The following is a 23,292-nucleotide window of genomic DNA, read 5'->3' as shown; positions in this document are numbered from 1 at the left end:
TAAATAATACCACTATACAAAAGGTAATAATAAATGTTTTAATGATCTACTAAAATATTTTATGATGTTATTAGATAAATACAAATGATAATGACTGTTGGATTTATAGATCATCCTTGGTAAGTGGAAATATAAATGATATTGGATCTTATCTTCTCTCAAAAAACTCTATTGTTTCACCAAATGCAATGTATAAATTAAAAATGGAAAAAGATTGTAATTTAGCATTTTACTTTTTAACCAAAAAAATATGGGAAACTAAAACAAAAAATTTAGGATTTAATTGCTATTGTATTTTAGACACCAATCAAAACTTTTTTATTTATGATGATATCCACAATATAATATGGACTTCAAACACTAATAGTAAAATTACAACAGAAAGTGCAATTATAATTGAAGACATTGGTAAGATATCTTTATATAATACATTAACAAATAGCTTAATTAAACAATGGCCATAGGGTATATTATTTCAATTGTTGTGTTTTCCATATAGATATCTTATAATATTTCATTTCTAAATTGAAGATATATAACCTTGAAGTATAATATAAACTTCATTCTATTATAGTTTGATCAAATGCTTTTGATTGGATGTTATGTAGGATTTAATAATTCCATACAAAATAATAGAAAGTATCAAGTCTCTTGCATTACAAATAAAATCTATTGGTATCTTGAGAGAATTCACTAAAAATTTAAGGCATACAAACAAACATTTTCCTAGCTAACATTGTATATTACTTATTTAGTATACTTGTGTGTAAAAATATTAAATTCCATTAATCTTAATATAGTTTTTGGGTAACATTTATCCATTGAGATACCATTTCAGCAATTTCAACTTATATCTGGATGTCAAGAAGTTCACTTCACCAGCATTGTGGATACCAATATTTTAGTTTATTTGCTTTCCTTTTTGGGACAACTATCTTTTAAGGGACCTCATTTAACTCTTATGAAGAATAGCCAATAATGCTATGAAATATATTATAATATATTTATATTGTAATCCAATTGCATTAATTTGCCATGACATAGTATTGTAAATAATCCTTAACCTAAGCATTAACATACGAGAGGATGATAACTTATACAAAACTTCAGTTTATCCAAGATCAAGAATTTTTCCTTTCCCTCCTTTTAACAACTGAAATAGTGTGCCCTAAAACTTTCTTGTATCCCTACTCTTTAGTCTGGCATATTTCTAATATTAAACATATGCATTGTATGCTCATTAATTTTATGATTTTCCATATTATAAATAGTATAATTTTTATTATGCTAGTTCGCAAAGAATTTGAACCCTTCAACAAGTTGGCATTTTATACAAACATTAACCTAAATTTTCCTCAATCCACATTAGAGAAATTGGATACGTGATTCAGGCCTGAGACCCTACTGGGTGCGCGAGAGGTCACCAGGGGTGGTCAAGAATTGGGCTCATCTCGCCCATTTTCCATCCAGCTGCCCGCAACACTATTCGATGAGCAAGTGCTGGCTCATTCGCTCACTAAGATCGGTGATTGGTGAAAGTTGGAAAGCTGGGCAAGGATGGGATGGCTTGCACTCTGATTCTGTTTGAGTTTTCCCTCATCTCTCAGCCACTGCCAAGAGTTTGGCAGACTTATAACTGTAGATAACTGGTGGCCAGACTCACGAACAAATCATCCCATGACCACACACCTCCAAAATATTGGCTGGTGTGTCTGTGTGATCTACATTGGTCTTTTGTGAGCAATATATCCATTCTTATGCAAACGCAAAGGTACCACAGCATAATGTTTAATGAGTACGTTTCTATCCAGATTTTCCCTGTGTTCTTCCCAAGCATCACTAATATAAGTGCTGGGATTTTGGTCAAATGCCTTGCCTTGGACGTGCTAGGCATTGACTCAGTACTCATTGTTTTTCTTTTGCATATCACAAAACATATCTGCATCATGTCCTAAAAGGTGACTTTTTAAGAATTAAGCTTGCAAATGAAGTGTTAAAAGCTTTCAAAATAATTATCAAGATTTCTGGAAAAGGCATCAACTTACAATGTGCCAAAGAAACAAAATACCTGGTTTTTGTTCTCTCTCCCATTCATTGGTTAGTCCCATGCTCCTCAGTTGGATAGAAATGGAATTGCAAATGTAATTCCACATTCCATGAAACTATGCTAACTTCCAGTTTGAAAGTTGAATCTTCCATTTTGGCAGAAGATTACAGCAAGGACATAATAAAAATGATTGTCGTGAATTTGTGAAGTTTGTTAATTTGGCACTTACTAGTCTACTACTATAACGAGCGATTTCTGAACTGCTGGATCTGGCCAGTCAGCGTGGAGTAACTCAGTAAACATTGCTTACCGCACGTCCAAGACGAATGGAAGGTAGAGCAGGATGGGGAAAGGGGCCAGGTAGCTGCTTAGATCCTCAAGGCAGCAGCAAGATCACGCGCTTCTGTGGCATAAATTCCATATTGTAGAATCCGAGTAATTTCATACCCACTGATTTCGAACGTGCAGATAAATCCTGCTTTCTTCTTGCTGCTGCTCAGAAGGAAAGGAGACGATCCTGTGTGAATCTACCTCTCGCAAGATCCCGCGTTGTGTGTGCCACTAAGGTAGGAAACTTTGCAGCTGCCGTGTATGTCCTGGATGACAATCTTCTCGATATTGCCATGAGGGCTGACAACTTGGTGGAGTATATCTGATAGAGCGGATTATGAATGATGGCAAGAAGCACCCGAGAAGCGTCCATAGAAAACGAACATACATAAGCACAAGAAACGAATGACTACAGACTTTGGGGTTTTCAGGTTCGCTCAGCTTCTGGCACGAGGAATACTCGAACTGGAGTCCCTGCAACACATTTGAAAATGACAACAGACAAAATGAAAACTTCAAGAGCGCCTGGTCCTAAGAGCAGTGCTTGATAACACTCTACATCTCCCATTTCCAGAAGTGCCTACGGACGAACCGATGATTGTGCCAAGGGCCGTCCTAAGAGAAGTGCTTGATAACACTCTACGTCTCTCAGTTCCAGAAAAAACCAAAGAAACCACGAAAACGCATACATCTCTCCCTGATCTCATCACACTGAACTTGTTTATGGATCCAAAGCAAGAAATACCACACTAAAAAAATCCCACATTTTCGCAAGCGCACACATCTGAGTGATCTCGTCCGCTTGCATTCGGATTAGAAGAACCTTTGACAGAGCCTACATAAAAACAGGCGTAGTTAGAACTTATAGAATCCATCTATGGAGACCAAACCGATGATTGTGCCAAGGTCGTCGTGGCGATGGAGCGTCCCTGGAAGATTCCATAAACCCTGTAAGGGATATGTCGCGCAGCGCGTTCCAGGACACGGTCATCGTCCAATGATCCAGGGTCGTCTCCAGCATCTTGCGCGCTTGATCGATCCTCCCGGCCATGGCGCAGGCTTCGACCATCGCGTTCATCGATGTGAGGCATTCTTTCGAACAACCTCTCGGCTTCTTCTAGATCATCGTTCTGTGCGTAGGCGAGCATCGCGTCAAAAGTATTTCTAGCCTCGGGAAGATGCCGGTTCTGGGAATAAGCGTTAATCATCGTGTTCTAGGATACAAGATCTCGCTGCTCCATCCTATCAAAGATCTCTCCGCCTCCAAAATCTTCCCCACTCCAGCATGCGCAGCCATCATCGTGTTCCAGGTAAAAAGAACCTTCTTCTTTGTTCTATCAAACAGTGTCTTGGCTTCTTCCAGGTCCCCATATTGGGCATATGCTGTGATCATGGCATTCCACGAGACAACATCCTTGGAGGGCATCTCGTCAAAGAGATCTCTCGCTCGATAGATCTGCCCTTTGCGAGTGTATGCCGCGATAAGTTGGGCTGATCCAGGCGATCGAAAGCCGCTTGCGCCTTGTCCAATTGCCCGCACTTGCCATACATCTCGATGAAGAGATTTCCCAGGTATCTGTCATTCGCAAATTCACTCGAGGAGATTTGTTTGTAGACTCGATCTCCCTGTGAAGGGTCCTTGGAATTCCCACATTGCTTGAGGAGGTGAGCAAAATAGTCAGTGTCACACTTGCATTTGTTTGTTCTCGAGTGGTTTTGGATTACGCCAGAGCCCTAGAAACAGGGTTGCGTTCTCCAGCATCGTCACTCGCGCAAAGGTACTCGATCAAATGCAAATCCATTCCATTTCTACAGCGCTAGAACTAGCGCGCATTTTCGCTCTCGCGGCTAATCGTACAGGTAGATAGATAGATAGCAAGCAATTTCTCCAGAATCATGCTGTGGGCACTTCCAACGAGTAAGCCAGCGACTACTCTAAGCCCGTTTTCTACCAGCAGCACGCACAGCCACCATAGTCATGGCAGATTTTTGGCCAAGGCAGCCTCCTCAGCTTCTTCTCTAGAGCTCGACAATGGCGAGGAGAACAGGACCAGTTCCAACACTCCCGAGGAAACTGGAGAGTCCAGTGCCAGCGCGAAAACGATTCCCAGGTACACGAAATGGACTCCACAGTTTGCTAGAGTTGATGAGGTTCTCAAGATCGTCCAGAAGACTGGGAATGTAGAGGCGGCGCTGGAGAGCTGGGACAAATCCCTGTCGGCCAAGAACATCGTCACGGTTCTCAACAACATCAACCGCTGGGAGAAAGCTCTCGCCTTCTTCGAGTGGCTCAAGGCCCGACCTGAGCTCTACGAGATCAACAGGTACACGTACAACGTGATGCTCAAGATCCTACGCAATGGCCGCCAGCTCGAGCTCTCGGAGAAGCTCGTCGAGGAGATGACGGGTCGCGGGATCCAGCCGGACAACTACACTTTCAGCACTCTGATCAACTGCGCCAAGCGCTGCCGCCAGCCGGAAGAAGCTCTCAAGTGGTTCGAGAGGATGAAGAGCGAAGGGATCGTCCCAGACGAGGTGACTTACAACTCGGTGATCGACATGTATGGGCGAGTGGGACGAGTGAACGAGGCCGTGGAGCTCTACGAGAAGCTAAAGTCCGTCAACTGGAAGCTCGACACTGTGACTTACGGCGCTATAGCCAACGTCTACGCCCGGGCCGGGGACTACCAATCCATCATGCAGCTCGTCCAGGAGATGCGAGACAGTGGAAGCTCCCCCAACGCCGTGATCATGAACACGCTCATGGGGACGCTGAGTAAGGCCGGAAAAGTGAACCAGGCCAAGAAGGTGTTCAACGAGATGAGAACCTCCGGAGTGAGCCCGACGCCGGTGACACTGAGCATCCTGGTGGAGATGTACACGAGAGTCGGAGCTTACGACCAAGCATTCGAGGTCTACGAGACGCTCAAGACGGAGGGTTGGAAGTGCGACGTCGCGGTGTACAACTCGCTCATGAAAGCCTGCGTCGAGGGAGGCCGAGTCGAGCAAGCGGAGGATATCTTGAAGGAGATGAAGCGAGCGGGGTGTAACCCGGATCATCTCACGTACAGGACGGCCATGAACACGTACGCGACGAAGGGAATGGTGGATCCGGCCAGGAGGATGTTCGACAAGGTGGTGGCGCTCAACGGCAAGCCGGACACTCCACTCTTCACGGTGATGATCCGGGCCTGCAAGCTCGCCGGGGAGATCGAGCAGGCGAGCAAGATCTTTGACGAGATGATGGAGAGTGGCTGCTGCTCGCCGGACGAGCGAGTGAGCGGGATGCTGCTCTCGTGCATGGCCATGGCCAAGAGCGACGACGAGCGCCTCGCCATCCTCGACTGCCTGGACAAGTTTAACGCTCCTCTCCACGAGCTCATGAGCGCGATCGTCCGCAAGGAAGAGCCGAGATCCAGGGACGAGGTGGCGGAGATGGTGGAGAAGTTCATCAGCGACTACCCCGAGACGGACTCGCGCAAGCCGCTATGCAACTGCCTCATCGACATCTGCTCCAGCGTGGGGATGAAGCACGCAGCTCACAAGATCTTCGCCATGGGAGTTGCGGTGGGAGCCTACGATGGCCTCCAGACCAATCTCCCATCGCTGTGGCGGCTCAACCTCCGGACGCTCTCCATGCCCGCGGCCGAGTGCGCGATCGAAGCTTGGGTGAGCTCGCTCAAGGCGGCTGTCCGGGAAGGGGACGAGCTCCCGGAGGATCTCATCATCGAGACGGGCGTGGGACGAGTGCGCAGTGGACAGAGGCTTAACCCGATCGTTGGAACGCTGCTCAAGAAGCTCGGGGCGCCCTTCACGGAGAACACCGAGCCGGCGGGGTACTACTGCTCGACTGGAGCCGCGGTGGAGGCGTGGATCAAAGCGAGGATCGCTCTGGAAGAAAATTAGGCATATTCTCTCCAAAGATTTTATAAAAACTTTATGGACTTTAATGCACATTGTGACTATTAATATAGAAGCGGTGGTTTGACGGTGCGAATCTTGCGACACCATCACCCTCTTGTGCAGCGCCTATACCCCAACACTGTCTCGGCGGAAGAGCTCGGCAACGAGTAACGCTTGCGCCCACAGGCGACACCTATGTTTGTGGTATGTACGCAAATTATCTTGTGTCTCATGCCTCTCTCACGCAGCACTTCCTGCGCAACACTCTTGAGAAACTGGCCGAAGGCATGCCCCCGTTCGATCCGTCACTGCCACTGTCTCGAGACAAGCTGGTCGAATGGCTTTTTAACGCCGCCCCTATTGGCAGTCCTCTTAAGCACCTTGCAACGAAAGTGCTTCTCTTATTGGTGGAGGCTGATAAGGACTGGTTGGCCAGACTGCTCACAGCGATTCCAAACGCCGAGAACCCGTCGAGGCCTCTCTCAGCCGTGGTCGAGTATGCTTCTCCAACCACAAGACGTCCTTCAGTCGTATATCCACTGGAAGTCAAGCGTGCGCTAGCAGTGGCCTGGGATCGCCCTTACCAGGATCCTCTCAAAGTGTTGGACTACGTTGCGCAGGTTATTGATGGCATGTTTCGCCAGTGGAACTCGGATGGGGAGCTGCTTACGATGGTGCTGCAGAGCTCTGGGTGGGGGAAGTCGAGGTTACTGCTACAGATATCTACAAAAGGCTTCCACGTAGTGTACGTCAACTTCCTCAGGGTTGGGTCTACAGGCATCCCAGGTCGAAGTCCTGTGGCTCAGCAGCTGATTAACAGTAAGCAGGGCGATCCTCGCACTGTGCCAGCGTGATTATAACTCAGATCAAAGGGAAAAGCCTACAGGATTGGGTGACGGAACAGTCGGAGCCACATTTCATAAACGTGGCTAGAGACTATCTTCTCTTTTTGTTTGCTGACTTTTTGCTGCCGGTGCTTGTTCCTCCAGCTACCGTGACCTCGTTGAGGAGGTGGTGGTGAAAGTCCCTGAGTCCAGACCGGCTCTAGGAGAGGACTGGAATTGTAAGCCCCTGTCTCGTTGGTTCGCGCAACGCCAAGAAGATTGTCTCGCCCGAGATGAAGATCCTCGTCTGCATGGACGAGGCAGCTTCATTGTTTACGGAGGTGGCCGGCTCATTCCTGGTCTGCAGGAGGTTTTTCTCGAGCATTCCGCGTGACATAAAGGTGTTCGGACTGGTTGGTGACACTAGCTGTTCAGGTGGCACTGCTATCGACAACAGCGCAGGAGAGTTGGACGCGGTGATGTTCGCGCATGCAGAAGCTACTGGGCGGGACGACCTTGGCGAGACTGAGGCCGCAGGGCAGGCAAGCATTGACGGAAGAAATGGGCATTGCCGTTCTGGGGGTGGCGGCTGGCCTCGAGGTGGTGGCATGCGGACAGTGAACCATGTAAGTGGTGACCATGACGCCGTCTTCACCGTGGACGCATTTGAGCCTATACTGGGGGAGGCAGCTGCGCAGATACTGTGCAGCCAAGATCATTTGTGTGCAGTGCTGGAGGTGGTGCAGTGTGTTTTCAAGCAAGCTTATGTTGTGGGGGGGCCTTGAGGGGAAATAGTTGGGTGGATTGTGCTGCTCTTGGCAATATATGCCTGTTGCAAGCACGAGGCAAGCTACAATAGGTTCAGCCACCCTGTCAAGCTCCCAGACTTGGTGACCAAGCTGTCTAAGAAACAGCTGCAATTAAAAGGGGTTATTTGTTTCAATTAGGGGGTGGGTTCCAAATGTATAGTGGGTAGGTTGAGCATGGTTGACTAATCTAAGGCATAATTTAGTTTTTGTTTGTATGTTTATCTTTGTTTTGCAAGGTTTAAGCCTAAGTTTCACACCATGTTAGTTAATGGAGTACCCATATCCTCATTTGGCTCTGTTTTATGTTGGTCTTGACATTAGGATGCTAGAAGTTTTAAGATTATTCTAACATCACTTCGTGCTTCTATTCCCTTTACTCCTTAGGCTGAACGCTCAAGAGTCACTCTATGTTATTATTTATTTGCTTTTTGGCTGCAAACTTGGGAGTTTGGCTCCATTTCTTCATTTAATGGCCCAAGGTTTTGAAACTTGGATTCCACTCCGTTGTTTTTGGAACATGGCATATAACACGTGGGTTTAGGTTATGCTTTATAGTTATCCTATGGTAAATCATCATATGATAAAGGGTAAAAACCCTCAATAAATACGGCAATTAATTTCATTACATATACAGTGATGAAAATGATGATCCAAGTGAGTACATGTTTAGGTGCTATGACTTTGTAATCTTTCTTTGGGTATAGACTTTGATTACCTTTTCGTACTAGATTATATGAGCTTCCACTTGGGCTCATAAAATGGATTTGAGGTATACCATTTTGCATGAGTTTACCATTTTCATTTTGTGAGTGAGGCATATTAGCAATTCAAGGTTACACTTTAAGATGGTAGGATTAATGTTAGCATATTGGTGATTTTTGAGTTGTTCCATGTACCGTGGGTAAAAATAAACCTCTCCTAGGTTTGCTATAAGTGGTGAATAGGCTAATTTGTAGTTGTTTAACACAACATTAGTGGATCCTTCTTAGATATGATTGTAAGTGAATCAATCAAGATTGTAGGGATTAGCCTATTAGTTCAAATAGTCATTGCCGTGCTCTCTCATAAACTCTTTTTTAGATTGGATTGAAAGCAGTGTGAAAGCAAGTTTGAGGTTTGGACAAAGTTAAGTCCAAAAAAAGAGTTACCAGAGACGAAAGATCAAACATGTAAATAATTTTCTTTTCTTGGAGAAATGATTTGCAACGAAATGTAATTTCATTACTCATGTTCACATCATGCAATTGAGAGTCCTTAACTTCATACGTCTTAGTTATGATGGTCTTACAAGTGGCAAGTCGTAGGATGGATAGTAGTGAAGTGCTAAACCATTTTGTCTAGGCTTGTTATTAGACTTGGGTTCCAATGCTCAATTCTTTTCTGAAGAATTTTGGTATTAATCCTTAAATAACTTGTTATTGGATTAATGTTGAGTTTGGTCGAAAAGAAAATGGCATGAGATTATCTGTGTTACAAACAAAAGTTAGTGGTATTAAGTGTTATAAATCTCTATTGGTGATATGGCATTTATTTGTCAAATTAAGTTGGCATTTGATATTCACATAAACTTTTATAGTAGTGATATAGGCATTGTTCATGTTGCTCGATTGATGATCAAATCATTATAATACTTATATCATATCTATGTGGTCGTAAGCCATGTGTATATGAAATTATTTGGTCAAATAGCGATCAACCTCAAATGGTTGATAGTGAAATTAGTCTACTTGCAATAAGTAATATTGAAGTAGCTTTAACTTGGTTTTTAATAATAATCCTTTATGCTAAGCTTAAGTTAGTACTTTATTTCCTTAAGGATTTGTTCATTGAGCTGTTGGAAAAGGTTATAACATTCACTTGCTATGGTTTGTTAGTTTATTTGTTAACACTTGGAATAAATTGTTAGATAGAGAAAGTGTGTAGTTGAGGCATTGATATTGCTATTGTATTAGTGGAAGTGGCATTGTATTTTTGAGTGATAAGCAATTTTCTTTAAAACTTGATTTTTTATGTTATTTTTCTTGTTAGTGTTTTAGCTTCATATTGGATTTTGAAGATGCTTAAAGAAGAATGTTAGTGCAATATAAATATCTGAAGATATAATTTTCATGACCAAGCCTTAGATGTTCATTTTGCATTTTGTGAATGTCATTGTTAGATATTGGAAATATAGGCATGATATTTGATGCTTAGACATACTGTTGGGTCATGAAAATTTATATTGAGGTGAACTTATATGAAGTTATTAGTAGGAGGAAATTGATTGAGGTTTGAAAGCTTGTATTTTTGAACTAAAAGTTATTCTTTTTTTACGTAGAAAATTTTTCATAAATTTTCTTAGACTTTTCCAATGACTGATCTATTGATCATTTTACCCGAAAACCATTCCATTTTCATAAACCAATATAAACTAGTGAAGGGGTTAAAGTTAACTTTAGTTGGTTTAAATCTAAGTAATTAGTTTGTATGATACGGCTTAAAAGGGATGCTAACTTTTAGGGCTAAAGCAATTGAGTTGAATAAGTAAAAAAGTGACTATTATGCTTTTCTAGAAAAATAACCTTTGTGCATTTATTCTGTAATATTATGCTAGGTGGCAAGTTGTACCTTGCATTTTGTTAAACTTTATAAGAGTAATGAGCTCTCATTGATCTTGATTTGGTCATGGTAACGTTACACCTTACTAAGGATGATGATATTCAATTTAATTGTTTAAGGTTAAGATGTTAGTACCCGTATTATAATTTTGTTTATGAGGAAGTTGTGTATTAATATGAGTTCATCTCATGATCTTCACTTTAGTTTTAACTAACTGTTAATCATGCATAGCTAATCTCTTCAGGGCATGTTCAAAATTATTGGTTAGATGTGTTGGTAAGTTTATTGTGGTTGACTTAGATTTGAGTGGTCTGTGCTTGTCAATGAACCTTTATCTTATATCTAGGGTATTACATTCATGTTGGATAAGTAGATGACTTGATGACATGAATTTAATGTTTAAGTCTTGTGAAATGTAAGTTGAAAAGTGATTGTTAGTTACTTTGTGACTAATAATTTACAGAGAATTTTTGACACTTATTTTACTTGATGATGATTTAATAATGATAAATTTACTTTACCGAATGATGTTACAAAAGATTGTGCTGTTAAATAGACATATTAACTCTACCTCTGTGAATATCATATCTCACCAAAGTTGCCACCACCGACAACAGTGAAGGCAAGTTGGATGTAGTGATGTTCGCCATGCAGAAGCTATTGGGCGGGATGCACCACAGGGGCCGCCCCCACCTGAACAGCTCCTTTGTCAGCTCTGCCAATGGGAATGTCGGATCCTGTGTCTTCAGCTGCAAGGACATTAGCTTCTTTGCCTGCTCAAAGTCTCGCCACAATCTTCCCACCACCCAGATCGGCTTGAATGACGACATCGAGGGAGCTCGTGCCCACAAGCCAGGGTCATACATTCTCGCAGGGACGACGAGGTCCAGCTTTCCTGCAGTGTCAGCAACCAGTCCGAACACCTTTATGTCGCGCGGAATGCTTGAGAAAAAGCTCCTGCAGGCCAGGAATGAGCCGGTCACCTCTGTAAACAATGAAGCCGCCTCGTCCATGCAGACGAGGATCGTCATCTCAGGCGAGACAATCTTCTTGGCCTTGTGCGCAAACCAACGAGACAGGGGCTTACGATTCCAGTCCTCTCCTAGAGCCGGTCTGGACTCAGGGACTTTCTCCAGCACCTCCTCAACGAGGTCACGGTAGCTGGAGGAACAAGCACCAGCAGCACAAAGTCAGCAAACAAAAAGAGAAGATAGTCTCACGCTTACCTTGTAGCCACGTTTATGGCGAAATGTGGCTCCGACTGTTCTGTCACCCAATCCTGTGGGGTTTTCCCTTCAATCCGAGTTAGAATGGCGAGAATCCATGCTGCCACGGCGCGTGGATCGTCGCCCTGTTTACTGTCAATCAGCTGCTGAGCCACAGGACTTCGACCTGGGATGCTTGTAGACCGAAGCCTGAGGAAGTTGACGTACACTACGTGGAAGCCTTTTGTAGAGAGCTGTAGCAGTAACCTCGACTTCCCCCACCCAGAGCTCTGCAGCACCATCGTAAGCAGCTCCCCATCCGAGTTCCACTGGCGAAACATGCCATCAATAACCTGCGCAACGTAGTCCAACACTTTGAGAGGATCCTGGTAAGGGCGATCCCAGGCCACCAGTAGCGCATCCTTCACTGTGAGTTCATACACCTCTGCTGGACGTACTGTGGTTGGAGAAGCATACTCGACGACGGCTGAGAGAGGCCTCGACGGGTTCCCGGACTTTTGAATCGCTGCCAAAGCTCGTGATCTTGCTGCGGACTTGAGGATCTAAGCAGCTACTTGGCCAGCGCTGCCGCTGGATCCTCCTTTCCCCATGCTGTTCGGCCTCTATTTCCAAAGGACGTGCGATAAAAAGCAATATTTACCAAGTTACTTCGTGCTGACTGGCAAGATCCAGCAGTTTAGCGATTGCTCATTATAGTAGTAGACTAGTAATTTGCCCAACCAATGTTGAGCAATTAACAAACACTTCACAAATTCACAACAATCATTTTTATTATGTCCTTGCTAATCCATAACTTCTAAAGTAGGCATAGTTTCATAGTTTCATGGAATGTGGAATTACATTTGCAATTCCACTTCTATCCAGCTGAGGGGGACTAACCAATGAATGGGAGAGAAAAAAAATAAAAAACAAAAACATGGTATTTTGTTTCTTTCCCACATTTTAGGTTGATGCCTTTGCGTCCAGGATCCCTTGGAAAGCACATATGAGAAATCTTGATAATTATTTTGAAAGTTTTTAACACTTCATTTGCAAGCTTCATTCTTAAAAGTCACCTTTTAGGATATACTGCGGAGCACCTTATGTTGGAGATAGAGAGCAATTGTTTTGTGATATGAAACAACGAGTACTGAGTCAATGCCTAGCACGTCCAAGGCAAGGCATTTGACCAAAATCCCAGCGCTTATACCAGTGATGCTTGGGAAGAACACTGGATAGAAACGTAGACTCAAGGGTTAAAAATTATGCCGTGATGCCTTCGTGTTTGCATAATATCATATAGATCACACGGAGACACCAGTCAATATTTTGGAGGTGTGTGGCCATGAGATGATTTGTTCATGATCTGTACACGGAGTCTGGCCACCATTTCTAATCTACAGTTATAACTCTGCCAAAACTCTTGGCAGTGGCTGAGAGATGAGGAAAAACTCAAACAGAATCAAAGCCCAAGCCATCCCATCCTTGCCCAGCATTCCAACTCTCACAATTCTCAGTGCTTCTCAATTGCTCATCTCCCAGATGGGCTCACGAGCTAATCAGCCAGCAGTTGCTCATCCAATGGTGTTACCCTGTTACACTAACCCAATTTTTCTCATAACCATACATATTTGCAATCCGACGATCCGACGGCTCGCCTCTTATTGTTTTGTTGTTGTGATTGATTGATGTATATTTTAAATCCTGCAAAGAATTTGAACCCAGCACCACCAGAGCCTTCAACAAGTTTGCATTTTATATTCCATTCCAATCTGAAACCATGGAAACCATCAAATCTCTTGCATTGCAAATAAAGTCAATTGGCATCTCAAGGGATGTGGAGGAAGCCAAGAGGATCCACTTTAAGGTTAAGGCACACAAGGAGCTTCAACAAAACATCTTCCTCGCTAATCTGGTTGTAGAAATGTATGGCCGGTGTGGGTGTATCAGCGAGGCTCACGGTGCCTTTGAAGAGATTCTCACGCCAAATCAGTTTTCCTGGAATATCATGCTCGCGGCATTTTCACGCAACGGGGACTTGGCACAAGCTCGAAGCTGGTTTGATGCGATGCCACAACAGAGTCCTGTTGCCTTGAACACGATGATAGCGGCATATGCCCGGATGGGGCATCTCGAAGAGGCCGAGAACTTGGCGATTCGCGATCAAAGCGATGATCCAGCTTCATGGAATCCCATAATATCTGGATACCTACAACAGGAAGACGTAGAAGGAGCCAAGAAAGTTTTTGATAGAATGCGGGTGAGAGATTCCATCTCCTGGAATGTAATGATTGGGGGATACGCCAAGCGTGGGCATCTACAGCAAGCGTGTCATTTGTTTGAGAAAATGCCCGATAAAACGATCGCTTCATTGAATTTAATTCTCAAATCGCTCGCTGCGAGTGGGAAGATTAAAGAAGCAAAACAGTTTTTTGATCGAATGCCACAGAGGGATGAGATCTCCTGGAATGCCCTTCTCCGGGGATTTATTTCTTGCGGGCAAATCCAGGACGCAAAAGAGCTATTCGATCTCATGCCTCACCAGCGCGATCCTGGGACTTTGTTCGTACTATTGGAGGCGTATTGCAATCACGGGTTGATCCAGGAAGCCAAAACATTGCTCGATTCCATCGATCCACCCTTAAGAACTCCAAGTGTTTGTTTCCCGATAATCCGTGCGCTGGGCGATGCAGGGGACGTGATCGATGCGAGGGCGCTATTTGATCGCCAGGAGAAAAAGGACATCCAGCTATGGACGTTGATGATGAAGATCTACGCGCAGTGGGGCAACTTGGAGCTAGCGAGAGAGATCTTTGACGAAATGCCGGAGAGAGATGCGATTTCCTGGACTGTGATTGTGAGCGCATACGGAAGAACCGGCGATCTGAGAGAAGCAAAGAACCTTTTCCATCAAATGCCGTATAGAGATTCCGTCGCGTGGTGTTCCTTAATCTCGGCATATGCCAAAGCGGGGCATCTGGAGGATGCGGAGAGGATGTTCTTTGAGGAAGTTCCTGCCAGGGACGCTTCGATGTGGAACGCGATGATCACAGCGTACGGAGAGAACTCGAGAGTAGATTTCGCGGAGAAAATCTTTAAGCAAGTTCCCGAGAAAGATCTTGTTTCATGGAATGCCATGATTTCGGCATTTGCCGCGAATGGAGAAATCGCTCCCGCCAAAGAAACTTTTGATTCCATGCCAATGAAAAACATAACGTCGTGGAACACACTTATGGCCATGTACGGAGAGTACGGCATGCACGGTAATGCCAAGCAAGTGTACGATGCCATGCCCCAGTGGAATCTTCTCTCGTGGAACTGCATGATCCAGGCATTTGCGGAAGGCGCGCATCTGCGTTTCGCACGGGAACTGTTCGAAGTCATTCCCGTACGGGACGTGGTGTCGTGGACAACCATTCTGGCCGGGTGCGTACGGTCTGGGGAGCCTAACAGGGTGAAAGAAACTTTTGAAAGTATGCCCGAGAGGAGCATTGTATCCTGGAACGTGATGATTAGATCTTGCGAGCTCTCAGACGAACTGGAGATGGCGGAGAGGATTTTTAACGAAGAAATGCCGTGCAGGGACGTCGTCTCTTGGAACTGTATGCTGTCAATCTACTCGAAGAGCAGCAGCAAGCTGGGAGAGCTCCAGAAAACTTTGCTGGAAAATATGCCCGAGCACAGTGTTTCTTCCTGGAGCTTGGCCATTGCTGGTTTGTGTCAGCACGATCGTCTCGATGACGCTGAGCTTGTTTTGAGCCGGCTGCCTTTGATTGATCTCATCTCGTCCAACACGCTCATCACCGCCTATTCCCAAAGAAACCAGCTTGAGCGAGCACGAAAGCTCTTTGATGCCATGCCTCAACGAGATGTGGTGTCCTGGAACTCGATCATGCAAGCCTATGTCCGGCACGGAGATCACCCAGAAGCGATCCATCTCTTTAAAACTATGGACCTGGAAGGAGTCGAGGCTGACGAGTTGAGCTTTCTTACTGTTGTGGAGGCCTGCTCGATGACCACCGAAGCTATCTTGTTTGGAAGATATCTTTACTCTATCGCCATCGACACCGGATTCCTATCCAACACCTTAGTTGCCACTGCATTCTTCAGCATGTTTGCAAAGTTTGGTGACTTGAAAGTGGCACGAAGTATGTTTGATGCCCGAGTAGAACACGACTTGGTTTCTTGGAGTGTTCTCCTCAGTGCGTACAGCCAGAGCGGCCATGTCATGGTTGCCGCTGAGGTTCTTCACGAAATGTCTATGGATGGTTTCTCAGCCAGCAAAGTGACTTTCGTTAGCATCCTGTCTGCTTGCAGCCATGGAGGCTTTCACCACCTCGGCTGTTCTCTGTTCAGTTCGATGGTCACTGACTATGGAGTGGAGCCGGACGCCGTGCACTATACCTGCATGGTTGATCTGCTTGGGAGAGCTGGATGGCTGTGTGAAGCACGAGATTTGGTCCGCGGACTGCCTAGAGAACCTTCTTCCGAAACGTGGATGTCTTTACTTGGTGCAAGTAAGCTGCAAAGTGAATCAAACGTAGCAAACATGGTGGCTCCAACGAACTTTAGATCATCGTTTGTCACCTTGATAAACACGTACGTCAGCTAAAACTAGCAAAACACGCTTCGATTTTACAGGCTTTGCACATAGGTGCTGTAATCTACAGGCTCGGAAGTGGACTGTATGTCTCTCTAAATTTTTTAGTGATAACGGCCCATGATTGGACATAGAGAATACATTTCAAACAGTGAGAAATGTATATACAGTCGAACAACTTCTGTAAACCATTGTTGTGGTATTAAAATTATTTAAAAGTAATTAAAAAAGTTGTGCCTGACTATCTCTGCTCGACTCCCGACAAGATGATCATCTAGCTTGAAAACTGCAGAGCACAACTTAATGAGAGCTATAAGAACCTTCTCCTGCACAAAACAACTAACACTTCTATCCACTTACCCTGAGAAACACACTACCATCAACTGGTGACTTCTTATGTCCTCGCAAATGCATGTAAATGGCAATGGGATTACTCAAGGTCTCACCATCCGTGACAATGCGCTGCTTCTTCCAAGCTCGAATAGGAGCCAGACGATTATTGTTACCGTTGCACATTGGATCCTGATCATGTCTGTTTTGAATCTGAACCGGCAGGGCTTGCATTCTGTCATTCCAAAGCTCATATGTCCCATCCGGCCCTGGCATCAGCACAGGCAGCAGTGCATCGTACGCCTCTTTCTTCGGTTGTGGTATTACCGCCACACCACCCACAAAGCAAAAGAGCAAGTCCTCCTTGGTGATCTTCTTTCGGTTGAAGAAGATGAAGCGGTTGAAATAAACGAGCCCTTTTAATTGCAGCTGTTTCCCACACAGCTTGGTCACCACGTCCTGGAGCTTGACGGGGTGGCTAAACTTATTGTAGCTTGCCTCGTGCTTGCAACAGGCATATATTGCCAAGAGCAGCACAATCCGAACTATTTCCCCTCGAGGCCCTTCCACAACGTAAGCTTGCTTGAAAACGTGCTGCGCTACCTCCAGCACCGCACACAAGTGATCTTGATTGCATATCCGCGCAGCTGCCTCCTCCAGTATAGGCTCGAATGCATCCACGGTGAAGACGGCGTCACGGTCGCCACTTACGTGGCTCACCGTCCGCATGTGGCTCGCTACCATGTCCATGGCCAGCCCGGACCAGGCCACCACCTCGAGGCCAGCCGCCACCCCCAGAACGGCAATGCCCATTTCTTCCGTCCATGCTTGCCTGCCATGCGGCCTCAGTCTCGCCAAGGTCATCCCGCCCAGTAGCTTCTGCATGGCTCTGCATGGCTCAGCTCTTCCGAGGGGAAGTTTGGATCCTGTGTCTTCAGCTGCAAGGACATTAGCTTCTTTGCCTGCTCGACGTCCCGCCACAAGCTTCCCACCACCCAGATCGGCTCGAATGACTTTGTGGAGGGAAGCCGGGGCCGTACGTTATCGCAGGGACGACGACGCCCAGCTTTCCTGCAGTGCCAACAATAATAGAAGCACTTCCATTGTAAGGTGCTTTCGTCCAGTTTCGCAAGAGCGGCGCGCTGGCTTGCAGGAAGTGCTGCGTGATAGAGAGGCACATGAGACACAAGATAGGCAAAGATAAATACCACAAACATAAGTGTCGCCTGTGGGCGCAAGAGTGCCGTCGCCATACTCGTTGCTGAGCTCTTCCGCCGAGACAGTGTTGGGGCATACGCGCTGCGCAGGAGAACGATTGTATCGCAAGATTCGCACCGTCGCACCGCCCCCACCGCTTTCGTCCGCCATCCTAACAACAAAGGCTCGTTTGCTACATTAAAACTTGGGGGGTTATAAAAGTAAAATGAGAAAATTAAAACCTCCGTTAAACCTTTTCCCTTTACTAACGAAAAAAAGTCTTTTAAAAAGTAAAATGCGTTTTCCTTTTGACGTTTTTACACGGTTGTAATCCTGCTCGAAGGAGTAGAACATGTCATGGTCATACGGCCTAAAATTCCCCCTCTCGTAGATCCTGAAAAGCACTTGTGTTAAAGATAACCAAAAAAAATACAAATGTAGAGTGAAAAAATCTTTAAAAGGTAAAAATAGACGTTCCTGGGACCAGTGCGACACCACGACCAGATACTTTCCCATGGCCCAGTACGGGTTGCCATTAGGCGCACCGGTCCTTGTTTTTAAGGGGGAAAGGAACCGGAATAAAAAACCCCAGGTGGGCATATGGCCCGGTTGGAGCAATGCCGGTACCGGACCCTTCCAGGAACGCCCCCTGTAGGATATCTAAGCGAAAATGCGCGCTAGTTCTAGCGCTGTAGAAATGGAATGGATTTGCATTTTGCGCGAATGACGATGCCGGAGAACCCAACCCAATCCAAAACCACTGGAAGAACACACAATGGAGCTTTAGTGCAAGTATCATCATGCACTGACTATTTTGCTCACCTCCTCAAGCAATGTGGGAATTCCAAGGACCCTTCACAGGGGGATCAAGTCTACAAGAAAATCTCCTCGAGTGAATTTGCGAATGACAGATACCTGGGAAATCTCCTCATCGAGATGTATGGCAAGTGCGGGCAATTGGACAAGGCGCAAGCGGCTTTCGATCGCCTGGATCAGCCCAACACATACTCCTGGAACATCATTGTCGCGGCATACGCTCGCAACGGGCAGATCGATCGAGCGAGAGATCTCTTTGACGAGATGCCCTCCAAGGATGTTGTCTCGTGGAATGCCATGATCGCAGCATATGCCCAAGATGGGGACCTGGAAGAAGCCAAGGCACTGTTTGATAGAACAAAGAAGAAGGATCTCTTTACCTGGAACACGATGATGGCTGCGTATGCTGGAGAGGGGAAGATTTCTGAGGCGCGAGAGATCTTTGATAGGATGGAGCAGCGAGATCTTGTATCCTGGAACACGATGATTAACGCTTATTCCCAGAACCGGCATCTTGCCGAGGCTAGGAAGATCTTTGACGCGATGAAGCAACGGAACGAGATTTCTTGGAACACGATGATCTTCGCCTACGCACAGAACGATGACCTAGAAGAAGCCGAGAGATTATTCGAAAGAATGCCTCACCGGGACGCAGTAGCGATGAACGCGATGGTCCAAGCCTACGCCATGGCCGGGAGGATCGATCAAGCGCGGCAGATGCTGGAGACGACCCTGGATCGCCTGGATTGGACGATGACCGTGGCCTGGAACGCGCTGATTGCAGCTTGCGGCGAGCGGCGGGATTCCTTCAGCGCCAGAGCTGTGTTTGATCGAATGCCAGATCGCGATCGAGACGTGGTGTCCTGGAACACGATGATCTCCGTCTACACGCAGGCCGAGAATCTGGAAGAATCGAGGAGGATATTCAGAGCGATGCCTCACTGGAATGTGATCTCCTGGAACTCGATGATACTCGCCCTAGCAATCGAGAGCGCCATAGACGAGGGCGCGGAGCTCTACTCTAAAATGGGCGAGCGCGATGTGGTCACTTGGACGGCCATGATCAAGCTCTTCGGCGAGGCGGGAAAATTTGAGAACGCGCGGGAGATTTTCGAAGAGATGCCGGAGAGGGATGCGATAGCTTGGAATGCCATGCTCGCGGCATATGCCTTGAACAGGCAAATGGAAGATTCTAGGGCTTTGTTCTTGGAGATGCCCCACAGGAACGTCATTTCTTGGAACACGATGATCCAGGGTCTCGTCGAGGACGGCCAAGGCGAGGAATCAATCAGGCTCTTCCAGCGGATGGATCTTGAAGGCGTCCTGCCTGACGCGATCACGCTCGTCACCATTGCCGATGCGGCCAGCAGCGTTGGATCTCTAGATCGCTGCAGGACGATCCACGAGAGCTTCCGCGGGTGTGGCGCTGGATCGGAGCTCCCAGTGGCGAATGCGCTCATCAGCATGTATGGCAAGTGTGGATCTCTGGCCGATGCTCACGTAATCTTCGACAAGATCTCTGGAATCGGCGATGTTGTCTCGTGGAACGCGCTCCTTGCGGCGTATTCCCAGGCGGGACATCACGGCACCGCAAGAAATCTCCTGCGATCGATGGTCTTGGACGGCGTCGCTCCAAACGGGATCACATTCATCGGGCTCCTCTCAACTTGCAGCCACGCCGGGATGGTGATCCAGAGCTGCGAGTACTTCGCATCGATGTGGCCGGATCACGGGATAATCCCTGGCAGCGAGCACTACCACTGCATCGTTGACATTCTTGGGAGATCCGGATGGCTCCAGGAGGCGCTGGACGCGATCGGCAGCATGCCATTTCCTGCCGGGGCCGAGGCGTGGACATCGCTGCTCACGGCGTGTAGCCTACATTCCAATGCCAAGCTCGGATCTCAAGCTGCTCACAACGCTTCGGAGATGGATTTGGCGAATCCGGCGCCATACATGATGTTCTCGGGGATCCTTACAGCGAGCTAGGGTTCTTCGCGAAAAGATCCGACGAACCAGCGGGGCCAGCCGTTGGATCCACATATTCCTTACAGGGTTTATGGTTTAGGGTTTAGCTATATCTTAGGGCTCGCTTCTCCGAAGGGTTCTTAGCTAGAAAGGGGGAGAATGCGCTTCGCGGGGGTTGCGAGGAGCGCCAGGCACCTCCTGACCAGCAGCCGCTTTCTCTCCTCTACCACATTTGGCTCGCAGAGCGATGGACTCTTCCAGGGACGCTGCTTCGCCACGACGACCTTGGCACAATCATCGGTTTGGTCTCCATAGATGGATTCTATAAGTTCTAACTACACCTGTTTTTATGTAGGCTCCGTCAAAGGTTCTTTTCTTCCGAACACAAGCGGACGAGATCACTCAGGTGTGTGCGCTTGCGAAAATGTGGGGTTTTCTTAGTGTGGAATTTCTTGCAGGAGGAGCTCACAGATCTTGTGAAACCATTTGGATCGATAAACAAGTTCATTGTGATGAGATCAGGGAGAGATGTATGCGTTTTCGTTATTTCTCAGTTCTTTCTAAATCGTCTTGCTGTCGTAGGCACTTCTGGAAATGGGAGACGTAGAGGAAGCAAGGAGTGTTATCAAGCACTTCTCTGAGGACCAGGCGCTCCTGAGGTACCATAAATTCACATTCTGTTTGTTGTCATTTTCAAATGTGTTGCAGGGGGAAGGAAGTCCAGGTCGAGTATTCCTCGCGCCAGAAGCTGAGCGAATCCGAAAACCCCAAAGTCTGTGTGTCTTGGTCAGTCATACGTTCCTTGCGCTTATGCTTGTTCGTTTTCTAGGTGGAGACTTCTCGGGTGCTTCTTGCCATTATTCATAATCCGCTCTATCAAATGAACGTGGATATACTCCACCAAGTTTTCAGCCCTCATGGCAATATCGAGAAGATTGTCATCTTCCACAAGGCTGGTCAGTATCTTTTACCAATGGCATAGCTATTTAACAAGCCTCTTCGGTAGCAGCTGTTCAGGCATTTATTGTCTTCGAATCCGATGAAGCTGCTGCAGCGGCAAAGTCAGCCCTCCAGGGACGCCAGATCTTCGATGGCTGCTGTAAATTGGATATTAAGTTCTCGATGTAAGTTATTTCTCTTGTCTTTCATGTATGGTTTGATCCTTATCGTTTGCGTTTGTTGAGCAGTAATCAAAATGTTAGAGTCATAGCCAACAATGAGCTTACCAGGCAAGTTTCTGAGTTTTGCATTTCGCTTTCTTGGAAATTATAAGGAACCGTTTAAAATGAACAGGGACTACACAAATAATTCTTTGCCAGGGGATTCACAGAGCAAAACCTCTCCGCAGGCTTCGATCTTGGGTGCTGGCACTGCGTTTTCTACGATGAAGCAAGGTGGTTTTGGTGGGGTTAAACGAAGTCTTCAACTTCCTCTTGTTTTTTCCTTTCGAAATTTCAGGCTCGGTCCCGTTGTCAGGAGTTCTTCCATTTGGGGTCACTGGAAGTAATGACAAGTGTACTCTCCTTGTTTCAAATCTACACGAGGTACTTGTGTGTTTTTTTATACGGTATGGCTGTACAAGAGTGTCTTTTTCTCGCAGAGAACAGACGAAGAGAAACTCTTCAACCTCTTCTCTGGATATGGACGAGTACTGCGGATTAAGATGTTTGAAAATGCGAAGCAAGCCTTGGTTCAGCTGGCAGACGGGATCCAAGCAGAGCTTGCTTTGAACTTTCTAAAGGTAAACCTTGTTACTTGCTTTTCTGTCTCTCTGACTGGGAGTTTAAACTACAGGGAGCACCTCTGCTTGGAAGCGCGATGGAGATCTCCTTCTCGAAGCACAACACCATCAGACACCCTCGTACTCGCGACTTCACAATGGACCCCTACAACAGATTCAACAGCGAGTACGTCAAGAACTGCTGCCCGCCCTCGAAGATCCTCCACATCTCCAACGTGAGCGACGAGGTGGAGGAAGGCGACCTCTTAAACTTCCTGGCACCCCACGGCGTCATCCAGAGGGTGAAGCTCTTCGAGTCCACCAACAGGAGGCAAGCTCTGGTAGAATTCGACACCATCGAGCAGGCGACCGAGGCTCTCGCCTCCAAGCACAGGTCCAAACTCAAAGCTACCTCGCTCCGGATCGCCTTCTCGAGGTACCATGCGATTCGATGATCGTGTAGCAGCGGTGATACTTCGATCACTAGAACAACACTAAGAAGAAGTAAGGATTAGCGAGCTCTAGTCTTCCTCTTGTCTTTGTTTGCTCTCTCGATTTTTCTTCTCCGTGTTCTTAACTTTTTAATGTGTAGCAGCTGCGATTCTCACCTAGAAACCTGCGCAGTAGCAGCAGCAGCAGTAGCAGCAATGAATCGAGCGCAAAAAAAAGCTCACGAGGAACGGCAAAAATAGTTGTTGGCCGGTCTGCCTCGATTTCGCGTTGACATGAAAACATAGTTAACAAAAAAACCATGGCCGGATCTAACGGTCCAGATTCGCACGGATCGGACGGCCCAGATTGAATGTCTCGTTCCCGGCATTAATTCCGAGTGTATTGTAGTTTTGTACATGTCGTGTACATTCTCCCTCTGCCAGCCTTTAGGGCTCTCGCTCGATCGATGCGCCCGAGTGGAAGTGGGCGATTGGCGTGGGCCGCGGTGTCGCC

General features: G+C 46.5%; 4 protein-coding genes across 4 annotated transcripts; all 4 read left to right on the top strand.

Moving 5' to 3' along the window:
• The first annotated feature begins 4,110 nt into the window (after positions 1-4,110).
• Positions 4,111-6,374, top strand: LOC9649756 (pentatricopeptide repeat-containing protein At5g46580, chloroplastic). The gene has a single exon (XM_002976721.2). The coding sequence runs from the start codon at positions 4,274-4,276 to the stop codon at positions 6,281-6,283; it is 2,010 nt and encodes a 669-aa protein (XP_002976767.1). The 5' UTR covers positions 4,111-4,273; the 3' UTR covers positions 6,284-6,374.
• Positions 6,375-13,496: 7,122 nt separating this feature from the next.
• Positions 13,497-16,328, top strand: LOC112348637 (pentatricopeptide repeat-containing protein At2g35030, mitochondrial-like). Its single transcript, XM_024681528.1, has one exon. It carries the CDS (start codon positions 13,497-13,499, stop codon positions 16,326-16,328), a length of 2,832 nt encoding a protein of 943 aa, XP_024537296.1.
• Positions 16,329-18,566: 2,238 nt separating this feature from the next.
• Positions 18,567-20,648, top strand: LOC112348636 (pentatricopeptide repeat-containing protein At4g02750-like). The gene has a single exon (XM_024681527.1). It carries the CDS (start codon positions 18,567-18,569, stop codon positions 20,646-20,648), a length of 2,082 nt encoding a protein of 693 aa, XP_024537295.1.
• A 32-nt stretch (positions 20,649-20,680) lies between these two features.
• On the top strand, positions 20,681-23,107 carry LOC9649754 (polypyrimidine tract-binding protein homolog 3). Its single transcript, XM_024681501.1, has 12 exons — positions 20,681-20,927; positions 20,983-21,033; positions 21,086-21,157; positions 21,210-21,286; positions 21,336-21,399; positions 21,457-21,583; positions 21,637-21,751; positions 21,815-21,856; positions 21,921-22,021; positions 22,086-22,171; positions 22,228-22,368; positions 22,422-23,107. The coding sequence occupies exons 1-12, from the start codon at positions 20,787-20,789 to the stop codon at positions 22,800-22,802; spliced, it is 1,398 nt and encodes a 465-aa protein (XP_024537269.1). The 5' UTR covers positions 20,681-20,786; the 3' UTR covers positions 22,803-23,107.
• The last annotated feature ends 185 nt before the right edge of the window (positions 23,108-23,292 follow it).

This window comes from Selaginella moellendorffii, unplaced genomic scaffold (genome assembly GCF_000143415.4).
Source record: "Selaginella moellendorffii unplaced genomic scaffold, v1.0 SELMOscaffold_31, whole genome shotgun sequence".
NCBI classification, from domain to species: Eukaryota; Viridiplantae; Streptophyta; class Lycopodiopsida; order Selaginellales; family Selaginellaceae; genus Selaginella; species Selaginella moellendorffii.
This window is presented reverse-complemented; position numbering and strand designations above follow the sequence as displayed.

What these genes read in the sequence shown, in the direction of transcription:
- LOC112348636 (XM_024681527.1), top strand. Translation starts at nt 18,567, where the DNA reads ATGACGATGCCGGAGAACCCAACCCAATCCAAAACCACTGGAAGAACA.
- LOC9649754 (XM_024681501.1), top strand. Translation starts at nt 20,787, where the DNA reads ATGCGCTTCGCGGGGGTTGCGAGGAGCGCCAGGCACCTCCTGACCAGC. An exon ending in CGACCTTGGCACAATCATCG is followed by an intron (nt 20,928 to 20,982) that starts GTTTGGTCTCCA and finishes GTTTTTATGTAG; the next exon opens with GCTCCGTCAAAGGTTCTTTT. An exon ending in AAGCGGACGAGATCACTCAG is followed by an intron (nt 21,034 to 21,085) that starts GTGTGTGCGCTT and finishes AATTTCTTGCAG; the next exon opens with GAGGAGCTCACAGATCTTGT.
- LOC112348637 (XM_024681528.1), top strand. Translation starts at nt 13,497, where the DNA reads ATGGAAACCATCAAATCTCTTGCATTGCAAATAAAGTCAATTGGCATC.
- LOC9649756 (XM_002976721.2), top strand. Translation starts at nt 4,274, where the DNA reads ATGCTGTGGGCACTTCCAACGAGTAAGCCAGCGACTACTCTAAGCCCG.